At 43.6% G+C, this 12,843-nt stretch overlaps 2 protein-coding genes across 2 annotated transcripts; both read right to left on the bottom strand.

Annotated features, from left to right (window-relative positions):
* Positions 1 to 5,274: 5,274 nt before the first annotated feature.
* Positions 5,275 to 6,646, bottom strand: PtA15_5A265 (uncharacterized protein; the record flags this gene model as incomplete). Its single annotated transcript, XM_053169007.1, has 7 exons — positions 5,275 to 5,277; positions 5,351 to 5,470; positions 5,555 to 5,636; positions 5,716 to 5,840; positions 5,903 to 6,013; positions 6,141 to 6,455; positions 6,551 to 6,646. 7 exons carry the CDS (start codon positions 6,644 to 6,646, stop codon positions 5,275 to 5,277), a joined length of 852 nt encoding a protein of 283 aa, XP_053020247.1.
* A 1,566-nt stretch (positions 6,647 to 8,212) lies between these two features.
* PtA15_5A264 (uncharacterized protein) lies at positions 8,213 to 11,504 on the bottom strand (the record flags this gene model as incomplete). The annotated part of the gene is made up of 3 exons (XM_053169006.1): positions 8,213 to 8,449; positions 8,520 to 8,573; positions 8,832 to 11,504. The coding sequence occupies 3 exons, from the start codon at positions 11,502 to 11,504 to the stop codon at positions 8,213 to 8,215; spliced, it is 2,964 nt and encodes a 987-aa protein (XP_053020246.1).
* Between the last annotated feature and the right edge of the window lie 1,339 nt (positions 11,505 to 12,843).

The following is a 12,843-nucleotide window of genomic DNA, read 5'->3' as shown; positions in this document are numbered from 1 at the left end:
AGCGGACGGAGCCCTCATATCTGCCACCGAAGGGGAAACCGAATGAATCATAGCAACACTGCGATGATGTTAGATTATACTTCATGTCTTTCTTGGTCCACATTTTGCACTTGTTTTTTACATCTCTCTTCTGTTTTTTACATCTCTCTTCTCTCAATTCCATTTTTTTCAGGCCTCTCAGTTTTTCTTTTAACCCTTAAATCTCCATGTATGGCAGAAACATTTAGTTGTAAATCTATCCACATGTTTTGTCACCATATTATCTGTCTCAATATTGAACTTATTTTTCAATTCCAATTTGCATTTAATGAGAGTAACAAACTAATACAAAATAACAAGAAAGCAACTGGGTGGTGTGTAGAATATATGGAAGCTTCAAATTGATGTGTTGTATTGAAGTTGAGCTGAGCTGAGTGTGCGTTGATGCTGTTTCCGGAGCACGATGTGAGCTCGGCAGCCGGTGTGGGCTGAGGAGTGATGTTGAGAGGCCGGGTGATGTTTAGTTACTTGGTGGGGTGATGTGTTGTGAGGATCATGTAAGGGTCTGGCTGGGAGGATACATCGGGAGGGGTTCTTGAAGACTTGTCGGATTTCAGGGGGGATGAAGGGTTTGAGGCTCAAGAGGTTTGGAGGATCTCAGAGGGCATTTCTATAACCGTGAGTTGTGTACTATAGGCACCGCCGCGCGCGGGTTTTGTGTATGTGTATAGTATGGGGTATAGTAGTGGCCACGGGTGCGCTACCCTGGGTAGAGCCTTGCTCCTCATTGTCGCTGCTGCAATCTGATTCTTTCTCTGGATCAAACTCTTCAGTCCAAGTCGTGATTTGTGATTGTTCTTTTAATCCATCTACATCTACATCTACATATCTACATCTACATCTACATATAACTAAAGGAATAGGGTCTGGGGGCCAAACAAACCTGTACAAAATCTGTCTATGCGAGTAACGCCGGCGTCGATGCTCTTTTTGTACTGCCAAGTCCGTTCAAGCCTGGTCATGCAGATTTGGGTGAGACATTACCATAGCAGTTTGGTTTGAACCAGACTGCTTGATCAAGTTTGAACGGACTTCTGTCCAAGCAGTGAGCTGCTGGAAGTTGGAACGGACTGGTACACATGTAAACTGACACTCCCTTCAACGGAATCACTGAATGGACTTGCTGGGGTGCGTTGACTCCGTTCATCGTACTCTAGGAACGTGTCACCCAGTCCGTTCAGGGTAACCGACTCCTTTCAACAGGCTCGCTGAACGGACTTCACTTGCTGGGGTGTGTTGACTCCGTTCATCAAACTCTAGGAACGGGTTTGCCCAGTCCATTCAGGTTAACCAACTCCTTTCAACGGACTCGCTGAGGGATGTTGGGTATATCCATTTCCATGACAGATCTGCTTCATTGGACTTGGCTACACACAAACAACCGAGTCTGTTGAAGCAACCTGCTTCATCAAACACTGCTACACACAACAACCAATTCTATTCAAGCAATCTGCTTTGTCTGACTTGGCTACAAATCAACCCTGAGGATTTTTCCTGTCTGCACCTTCATCTCAGAACATATATAACCACACATTGTGCTGTTAGTTACCTCATCCAATCCACTCATCAGACACCACCCATTGCCTTTGATTAGTATACTTTCCCCTTCATCATCACACCTCATACTGTCCCCCTCACCACACCTCAATTAACTTCCCCATTCCAATTCTCAAATCTTTGCTTTTTTCATTGCAAAAATGCAACAATCCAATGAGAACAGTTGAGAAGAGCTTATGCTGCGGAACGGCAAGCTACATTCAAAGAAACACAACATTATTTTGCAGCATCTTCTTCCCCTTCATTTTATTTTCACAATAACAAAAAAGAGGTGGTTTAACAATATTTCCCATATTTATAATGATCTAGATAATCTTCATGTACACAAAATTACCAGGACAGGATCAATTTTGGACAACAACTTTGGTAATCAACAGAACCACCACTTTGGTAATCAACAGACCGGCCACTTTAGAGAATACATACCATCAGAACACACTTCAAGAAGGGTTTATAACCCTGATTTTCATTTTCCCATTCCATCACAACAATTTTCAAGAGGGGTTTCTAATCCTCCAGATGTTCATTTTCCCAAACATTATGCAAGAACACTAAATCAAATGCAATTTCAACAACACTCATAACAACAATCCCAAAATCAACACCCCTGAAATTCTAATAAATGAAAATTCTTCTAATGAATGAAAATTCTTTGTATAGGAGATTTTACAATGAACCAACAATCACAAGAGGAAATAACCGCTTTGTCATTGACAACTGCTGGGTTGTGCCCTCCAATTCATACTTATCAGCCAAATTTCACTGTCACATCAATGTAGAAATTTGTGCAGTCAAATACCTGTACAAATATTATGATAAATCAGCCTTGGATGTTGAAGAAAATATTGATGGGGTGAATAGATTCAGAGATTCTTGATGGTTAGCAGCTCCAGAAGCATGCTGGAGGATTTTCTCTTTCAAACTATCTGCAACTTCTCTCTCTATAATTTGTTTTGACATCCAGTACTATACATGGCACCCCACAAGCAAAGAATGGAAGCCAAGGCAGAGGGGTTTTTCAATTGGTAGAATTTCTGTAGTTTATCCTTTTGATCCAGAAAGATGGCATTTACGGCTACTACTCAATCATGTCACTGGTGCAACCTCTTTTGAGGATCTTTGTACATTTTGGAGACAAATCTATAACAGTTTTTGTTCAGCTTCTTTGTCCCGGGGTCTGTTGTAAAATGATCATTATTTGGAAGCCAAAATGGCTGAAGCAAATGAAAAAATGATGCCATCTTATTTGCAAAAGTTATTTGGAATATTTATAGCAACATTTAAACCTTCATACCCTCTGTGTTTATGGAATTCTTCCTACCATTACATGACTGAAGACTGGAGATCCATCAGGGATTTCAAGATGATGCACTCATGACAAATCAGATGATTGAAGTGATCAATCCAATCCTTTTACAAAACGGTCTTCAATGTGTGGATATCTCAAATTGACAATGCAAATCATTTGAACAATCAGCAGAGATTAGCCTTTGATCAGATCATCAATGCATGTTATTTAGAACAACCTACTTGCTTCTTTAATGATGGTCCAGGGGGATCTGTGATACAACTGCTTACTGGAAAATGTCAGATCAACCCAAAGAGTTGCTATCACAGGTGCAGGAAGTGGTGAGCTCTCATTTTCCTAACCATACCATCTTAATTTCTGTTCTCTGTGAACCCACAGGAATTGCAGCTATGAACATGCAATATGGCAGGACTACTCAGTTGAATTTTGGAATTCCTCAAAAGCTTCTGCAAAATTCAGTTTCTTCAATCAAAAAACATTCTCAAAAGGCTGATGTGTTGAGGCAATCAAAGCTTATCATTTGGGATGAAGCCCCAATGAAACATAGACATGCCCTTGAATTGGTAAAAACTGAGACAGATTACTCCAAGACTTGATGGATTCAGATCAACCCTTTGATGGCAAGGTAATTGTACTTGGAGGTTATTTACATCAGGTTTTACCAGTGGTGCGGAAGGGAACATGTCCCCAGATTGTTGATGCAAGCATTTTCAACTCTTACTGCTGGAGATATATTCAACAAAATATCATCTAACTTCCAGCCAATACGTGTGCAGCAGGTGATCCTCAATTTCAGCATTTTCTCTTATCCATTGGAGATGTGAAGGTATCACTCAATCAAACAACAAAATAAACCCACCTACTTCTATGGTCATTCATGGGGGTTCTCAGGAGCAAAATTTGAGTCATCTCATGAGACTGCAAGAATATTTCTTTAAAACAAATCAACTATAGAATTCTAGAATCCATTCCATCTCAGGGGAGAACTTACACAAGCTTTTATTCTGTGGAAGATGATCCCCAAAACCTATATTTGCAAGATTATATCAAAGGGTTGAACATCTCAGGGTCCCCACCTCATATTCTTCAACTAAAACATGGAGTGCCAATAATAATGCTCAGGAACCTGAATTGGAAAATGGGACTTTGTAATGGAACCAGGTTGATTGTGGAAAACTTGGGTCCAAATGTGATTCATGCAAGCCAAGAGTCATATCAGGTAACCGAGTTAATGATTCTGTGGCTATTCCTCACATTCCTTTCATATCTGACCCAGACGAGTGATCTGGACTGCCTTCCAAGAAAATTTGAAAGCAATTACCTGTCAATCTGGCTTTCTCCCTGACAATTAATAAATCTCAAGGCCAAACAATTTGAAATGTTGGTATTGTGCTTCATGAACCTGTTTTTAGTCATTGCCAGCTCTATGTTGCACTTTCAAGGAGCAAGTCAAGCCAAATACAAAGGTAGTGATTCATCAGCCTGAAAGTGGCCAGGCTTCATATGAAACTTAAAACATTGTCTACACAGAATTTCTTTCTCATGTTCAGAGTTTATGAATTCCCCTCATCAAAATTTGCCCAACAATTGTATTTCCAGCACAACTAAAATTGAATTTATTTCACCAGTTTGCACTAATTTTTTTTCTTACCAAGTTTTCATTTCAAATTTGCTTTCCTTTGACTGAATGCCTGTTCTGTAGATAGTCACCCAGGAATTGCAACATCAAAGTTTTGAAAAATTTAATATGTTTCCTTTGAGCTGTCACATTACCCTTTTGCCTTTCACCTCCTGTGATTTACAAACCCCTATGACTTTAACACCCCCTGGAACCCCAAATTTGGGGGCTTCCCCTTGTCGCATATAATTCTAGAGCATTTTTCGCCAATCAGGACGATATCAGCAATCTGAAGGGAGTAGTTCTTTTTCCTGTCAAACGGATCTTTGATGTTGAAGAAGCCTAGAAACAATTTGAACACCATATTTTTTTTCAAAACTATGGAACAGTCTCTCTCCAAATTTAACAATTGATTATTAGGATCTACCCCAACCTAAGTATACGGAGTTGGAGTGTTATCAAACATGGGATTGAAAGATTAGTACTGCTGTGGTTTTGTTCTATTTTTTGCAAGCAAACGGTGTGAGAAGCTTACACTGTTTCCAAAGCTGAATGGAAGACAAAGCTCGGGACGGTCGGATTTTGCTTTTCTGAAGACTAAATTGTAAAATTGATGGCCAGATAACCCTGCTCTGAGTTCTGCAAGAGCAAATTGATGCAATTCCAGCAAGTATTTGTAGTTTTCTTGTTGTGTCTGGTGGCAATGGAATGTCAATACGGTGCCCATCAATCTTGGGGAAGGACCATGGGCTCACTGGGTGTGGATCAACCATTAGAGTACGAAGTATATACGAGCAATAAGATTTATATTGGATTCCCAAGCCAACCAGAAAGATTCCCGTTTTTCCAAGTCGCATGGCACCCAACTGGGATGACTGAGTGAACTTATAAGCACCATTCGATCTAACTACGGGAATGCAGCGCAGACGGACGTCTTTCCAATCAAACTATGTTAAGAGCAAAAGTAGAGTCAGCAGGTGCCAGGAAGATATGCCAAGGGGCAGGGAAACTTTTTTCAGCGCCATGCCTACATCGGGCCCAAAATTCAATCCTTTCCTCATCCTACCACCACGGTTCTCGTTCTGAATGAGTTTTCCAACTTCCTGATTTGTTCTGTTGATGATTTCCGAACACAAATTTGATTAAGGATCAACTGAATAAGAATTCCAAGTAAGTAACTTGAACAACATACATTTCTTCGCCGCTACGTATCAGACTGATGATTTGATCGATCATAAGTGACATCAGTTGCCGACTGATTTTACAAGCAATTCCCGTACGTTTCTGGAGTAACATTGGCAAGTTGAGGGAGATAGCCTTATCATTAGTCACAAAGACAGCTCAGCATGCAGTTGGCCAGAAAAGCAAAACAAACTTACTATTTCTTGAGTGCGCTTGGTTGCTAAGATCACGGAGACCTCATCTGAAATGATAGTGGCCTCATCAATTAATTCCTCTTTCCCCTGGCTCTCCAAAAACGACCGCCATTTCTGCGCGGAAGTTCAATGGGGAGGGTAAGCAACAGCAAAGATAAACAAGAAACCCTTGTGAACTGGGACTTGCACCAAAATTACTATCTTCTGACATGCAACCGATTTCTTCTGATGTTGAAATTACGCCTTCTACGGAAGCCAGTAGGTATTTCTTCCAGTTTGAGCGTGCAATCTTGACAATCATTCTCACATCAACATTGAAGCCAACACTTGACACAAATTGATCCTGGTGAGGCTTGGTTAGAGGCGCAATGATACCTGCTTGTTTGGGTGAACAAATCATCGTGACGGCGGTGGGGGTGATAAACATCAACGTTTCGAGCAGTAAATCTCCGAAAAGAAAAACATGCAGTGCGTTGTTTTCCCCGCGCGGAGAAGATTCGCCCAACAGGATCCCTCCGCATGATCGTAATTTTTCCGTACCAGGCCCGCCAGCACCCTGGAGAAACAAAACAAAAAACATGATGGATGTAAACATGAGAAAGGAATCAATCAATGCTCCTCCATCACAAAAGCCCAGAAGAATGTACAGACCATCCAAGACTTGATGAAGAACTCGAGCCGACTATGAAATAACTGGACATCCAATCCGCCATCAATTCTCTTTTTTGTGGTTTTGGGTGCAGTCATTTTGAGGGCCGTCAATCTCACTAGCTGTATGATAACTTTCTGGCTGGTAAACAAGAACGACTGGTATTTATGTTCACTCCAAGGGCTTTGGGGAGGAAATTAGACGGGAATGGACCTGAATGGACCAACAGGAACACGGCTATGTACCGAGGTTTATGGGAAAATTACAAATGTCTCAAGGGACATGAATTTCTGATATGTAGATGATTAACAACTGACATCTCTCGAGTCCTGACCGTTTGGCTCTCAGCATGAACTAAATACATACAATACACAACAACTCCTTCAAGAGAATACTCAAGAGAATACACATGACAGCTCATGACAACACCCTGGACGCCCCCTGTCAAACACGGGTCGGAAACCATGAAACAAAAAGTCAAAACATCTATTATCTACGAAAAGTTTCTACGCGACGCGCACGGATCAAGAGATGCGCTCATTAGATGACAACAAAGGACCGATCATACAAGATAAATTCTATATTCCAAGATGTTCCCTCAAATTCTAAAAAGTTATTTTCCTATATATATTCAAAGAAGGCGCTGTAATTTCCTTTTTCTTTAAGAGATTTATTTTGTTATCTACCTTATCATTCCAAAATCTTTGTTACAAATTTAAAATTCAAAAGAAGTTATATTACACGTTAAAAATCGTACATTAGGGGGGTTCACAATTGAATTTTATAAAACTTTGGAGGCCAATTTAAGGCCTTTATGAACATAATTTTCCAATTTTGGCAAGATATCCAGAAAAAGGTGTGACTGATCAATCAGTGCAATTTATCAACTTTTTAAAAATATGTTCATAAACAGGTTAAAATGGGTCCTAGAGTTTTACAAATTTCAATTGTGAACCCCCCTATTGGAGAAAAGTTCCAAATCAGGTTTTGAAGTGAAAAGGGCCGCGTTCTTTACACCCCCGTTCGAGAGGCTTTGTTAAGTTCGCATGAGTCTATGACCCTGCATCTCATAGGTAAGTCAAGACTGAAGACCTTGTACATTCACCGTTCAGGCTGCATTTCTGTTGAGGATACGGCTATAAGACTGAGAGCAAACTTGTCGTTGGCGACTGCGATCAGCTGAGGGGTGGGACCTCAAAGCTTACATATTCATTTAAAGAGGTTGACTTACAAATCTGCTTAGGTGCCTGATTCATTTCAGATTCTCATGGCCAGATCCCCTATGTTGGAAAATATTTCAACATGTTGGCATATGCACATGAATATGCTTCAGCAAAAACTAACCGCGAAAAAGCCAGCGCTTGGTAAAGAGAACTTGAGGTGACATGAACTGGGTTAAATTAAAAGATGATTAAATCCACGTGAGAAATAAACAGATGTAGAGATGACAAAAGCTGGGGAAGATTAAGTGTCAACTGAATTCTTCTGAACCAAGGTTTAAAAAAAACGAGTGATCATGGCTGGGCATAGTTATCAAAGAAAAAAACAATACAATCATGATTTTGCTTAGCATCTTACAAATTATTACGCTACAAAGTTGAAGAATTTAAAAAATGAAAACTGTCGGAGATATTTCTGGGGGACTGTCAATCAAAAGACTCAGGTTAAAACGTAACCGTGGTTACATTGCCGTGAGATGAACCTTGGAAAGAGCTTTTATCGACAACATCCAATGTGAATCGGGCTACAACGTCTTCAACTTCTCTTTGACGACCAAGCGCAGGTGAATCAATAGAATTCGATGGATCTGTGGGTGATTTATTAACACGGGAGAATGGCTTGCTCTCGATGATCTGAATCGAAATCGGACCGGCGTCGATTTTACGCGGAATTCCCCAAATCTAGAACGGAGAAGCATTGCATTAGTCACGGCATATCAATGGTTATCACCTAAGTGATAAATTTACTTACTTCACATTCACTGGCATCGAAATGCAGCCAGTCTGGCAGTTGTTTGCGATCCAACTCCGGTTGAGTCGGGTAATCCGTCAAGGCGTAATAGGTATGAACATCGCCGAGAGCCAGGCTATGCTCTAACCCATCAGCTCCGATGGTTGTTTGAGGCTTCACACTGGGTGTCATGTGGAATGGCTCCCCAACTCCAATGCTGAAAACCGCCGATTCTCCTACGGGACTGCGATCAGAAAGACCTTCGAGCGGGTTTGAACTTTCATTAAAGCTTTCGGCTGTATGTGATTCATACAATGGGCTATGCGAGCGAACGGCGCTGGTTACACCATTGGCATAGTTGTTGGATAAGGGGGACGGCTTAGAGGTTTGAAATCTGGGTTGATCTGAAGGAGCAAAAAATATAGCTGATGTGGCAGGAGATCCAGGCTTGGATGTGCTCGGCTCAAACCTATATTGATCCGATTGTATGCTCAGTCTTTGACGTCGAGTAATATCAGGCTCATTTGGACGGCTCAACCGGAGGTGGGAGTCTGGGCCACTGGGATTGGCTGCGGAGGATTGATCGTCGGATGCAGACGAAGTAAGCGAGTCTTCATCCCTTGGAATGTGTCTACCCTGGAAAGGAATGAGCTTTGGGCGATGCGCACCAGAGCTGGGTTCACTTGACCCTAAACCGGAGGCGGATGAGTAGTCAGCAGTGATCCGACGATAACTGGCGGTTTTGATGGCTCCAATCGATTCGGAACAAGCTTTAACGTCCTCATCAGTCATCGAACGGGCTGGGCTAGAGCTGGTACCATCATTGACGACCATCCGAATAGTGCCCATATCGACGTCTTCCGCCGATGATGCAGAGGGTGAGGAAAAGTCTTGGTTCCTTAATCTGGGACTGGGAACGAAATCCTTGCGCCGTCTGGGTGTAGATCCCGAAGGAGTTTCTAACCACCTGCCGCTTCGAGAGGAGCCAAGATCGCTCCCATCGCCTTGAGTATCAGAATAGAAAAGGCTGGAGCTGCCGGTTGTATTCCAGCTTGATCTTTGACCTTCGGATGATGATGCTGCATTGACGCCCGCGTCCGTTCCTCTACTGCCAGAATCTTCAGAGCCAGAGCGCCAATCCACCTCTGCCTCCTCAGTGGGCTTTGATCCAGACTCGGTACCGACATGGACAACTCGGTAATTTGATTCAGCGATTCCCAATCCTTGGAGGGATGGTGGTTGGGTTGGCGAGAAGGTGCGATTGGCGGATGGCTTTGTGAAAACATTGAAAACGTCCAGGCGCTTGAAGCCAGACTGCGGAACAGGTTCGGCTCCAGCAATACTCAATTCGGTTTGAGTTATTGCCATCATTGGCCCTCCAATGCCAGCTTTTGAGGTCCAGGCGGGAGAGCGAGCGTCGATCAATGTATCGCCTGCGCTGTAAGGAGTCCCCTTCATTGGACTGTCAGAAGATTTCTCCCCGTTTTTGCCAGTTGCATAGGTGTAGTATGGGTGGTAGACATCTTGAAAGCTTTCTCGTTTGCCGTCCGCGGAGCAATGATTACGACATGTTCTCATGATTAAAATCAACAACATAATACCACCCAAAGTACCGAAAATGATTATCAACCACAACTTCACTCCAGCCCGAAGGCCAGACTTCATGTAGTAGTTGCCATCCTTGTTCGATTCCGTGGCAAAAATCACCGGCAAATGAGCAGTTGACCTCGCCCCATTCAATCCAGAGGCCTCTAAAGCAATATCGATTTTCTGGGCCTTGCTTTCTAACGTCGATGGTGCTTTGCCCAAGATCATCAACGGATGACTGTTGAATTGGAGCCATGAACTGACGCTTGAAGGTGTAATGCTTCCGAGAGAGTAAGTGGCATTGAGGTTTGAAGTGTACTGGGACAAATTAAGGCTGAAGTTCTCTCCTGGATGGATGTATAAGGGGGGTAAGACTGGTGCGGTGAAAAGTCCAGATACCACTAGCAAGGAGAGCTCGGTCGAAACGACGTTGTGACAAGTAGGGGTGGAAAAGATGATGGGGATCGAGACGGTGGCGGATGGAGCAAGAGATGCCGGTAAAGTTCCGCTGATCGAAAAATGGACTGGGTCGTAGGTGAGAAATGGGGTTTGAGATAAATCGACTTGAGCGCTGATTGTTGCTGAGGAATTCTTGGGAGCCCCATCGATTGTAAATGCATCAAAGGGAATCGTGTAATTGACAATACTTTGGGCAGTCGCATTGAGAGCAGGAAGTGGCGCCAGTAGATCGAGGAGATGTGCAGATACCGTAATTCTGAAGGTTTGCTGAACATCACCGTAGCCAAAGTAGTCACTGCCATACACGACGATTAGAGTGTCCTTCTGTTCATTAGGACTGACTCCATCGAAAGTAGCGGTAGCGGCATTGAATTTGATCCAGCTTGGTAAACTGGTTGTGCCTGCTTCATATGCAGTGTAGTAAATCCCAGTCTTGTGGTCGGCAACAAAAGTATCCCGAAGCAGTCCAACAGACCAGGACCAATTGGGCGGGACACTGATGCCTTGCGTGGAATGATCAAATTTGGCGGATCCTAAGACGGCCCCATTTCCCAGCTGACTTTGAAGGGGTAGTTTGACGGTTGCTGATTGGCCGTTGGCTACGAGCAAGCGAAGTGTATCAGATGCTGACCCCGTGTTAGCCGAGTTGTACGCCCGGACTGTGACTGTGGTAAAACCCAAGTCGGAGCTGGTGGGTGTACCACTGAAAGTTTGCGTTTCGGGTACGAATGTGGCCCATGAGGGGAGATTTTCCACCTTGAATGTCATTCCATTGGTGCCAGTTGAGGTGTTGAAAGTGCCGGGGAGCAAAGACCAAGAGAAAGAATGGCCGACGCGCGCTACTGGAGGCCGCTGACTGCGAATCGGATAGACGACAAGGGGGGCATTTGTAGCGGATGGTGCGGACAAGCACGTGGGGAGAAGAGCTGATAAGCAAAGTAACTGAAGCGCCCGCTTCATGATTGCGCACATTGCCGCGGAAAGGTTGAAATGATTGATTCCTGCTTAGCCTGAAAGAGCAGCAAATGTAGCAACGCGAATGAATGTAGAAGATGTGTTTTTAGTGACTATCAGCAAAAGGGTTGAACCTCCTGGGTTGGTTGGAAATTTTGCTTACCTGAAAAGACGCGTCAATCAAGGTTGAAGAGAGTGAGTGTGCTTGTGGAGGAATCAACCCGGCGGAAATGCGACCGGATGAGCTTGATGAAGCCAGGAGTTTGGTGTGTCGGTGATGTTGATGATGTTGAGGAGAGCGCGGGTTAAGTTGATGATTCGAGAATCAAGCACAACGAACGATTGATGAATAAGACTGAACAGAAAACAGTAAAACAAGAAGAAACAGATACTTAATGAAGGGATTACGAAGGGTTCAGTAGAGTAAGATAAGATATGTTGATAGTATGGATGGGCGAAAGACAAATGATGATGTGAGGCTTTAAGTATTTCCGTCCAATTTGAACATTGTTATCAGCTGTTAACAAAACGCGAAAGTAATGACATCGAGACTGTGATCACTGATGCCCTTGTCATGCGTTTGAAGTTGGACCAAGCTGTCTCATTCGAACTCAACTGATCAACCCGACGTGACTGGCCTCGTAGATTGCAGGGGATCGAGGAGGGAACCGACGAGTTCCCCCTGTCCATGGAGGCGGCTAAGCGTAGGGCACCTGGGTGATCGAGCCGGAGCTTCGCGCTATGCGCATGCTTCGCCAGCAAAGGCGGGATTCCATATATGAACCCCGACGAGGGAGTAGCCATAGAGCACTCCGCTGCAGGCTCTAACTTAACAAAGTCCCTCCTCTGCGGGGCTGAGTGGGGAGCAGAGTGCCGCCGACCGCAGGGAGGGACTTCGACCCAAAGTGGGGGTGCTCGCCTGAGACCATGAGGCAAAATCCTGGTTCAACTTTGAGAGCCTGTAGCTCGCTCGTTATGCGAGCTACATATGAGGTCCCGAGCATCGACAGATGCACCTGCACCTCGAGCTTAACAAAGCCTCTCCGAGGAGGCGCGAAGCGTCTCCGAAGGAGAGGCTTACCTCTAAAGTCACACCACTGGCCCTACAGACTCGAGAGTTTATGGCAAAAAAACACATATTTTCTTTTCAAAATGTTTTTAAAAATGTAGTTTTTAGTTTAAAAAAAATCTGAGTAGACAGACTTGTAGCCTGCAATCTCAGCTTCAATTTCAGAGTTTTTTACCTAGCTGACACACATAATTACTAGCCCACTCCACCTACTGTGAAGTGGTTCTGGAGAGGTGATCCAGCGGTTTTTGAGCTCAAAATTTGAAATTCCCTGAG

This window comes from Puccinia triticina, chromosome 5A, assembly GCF_026914185.1.
Source record: "Puccinia triticina chromosome 5A, complete sequence".
In the NCBI taxonomy this organism is placed as follows: Eukaryota; Fungi; Basidiomycota; class Pucciniomycetes; order Pucciniales; family Pucciniaceae; genus Puccinia; species Puccinia triticina.
This window is presented reverse-complemented; position numbering and strand designations above follow the sequence as displayed.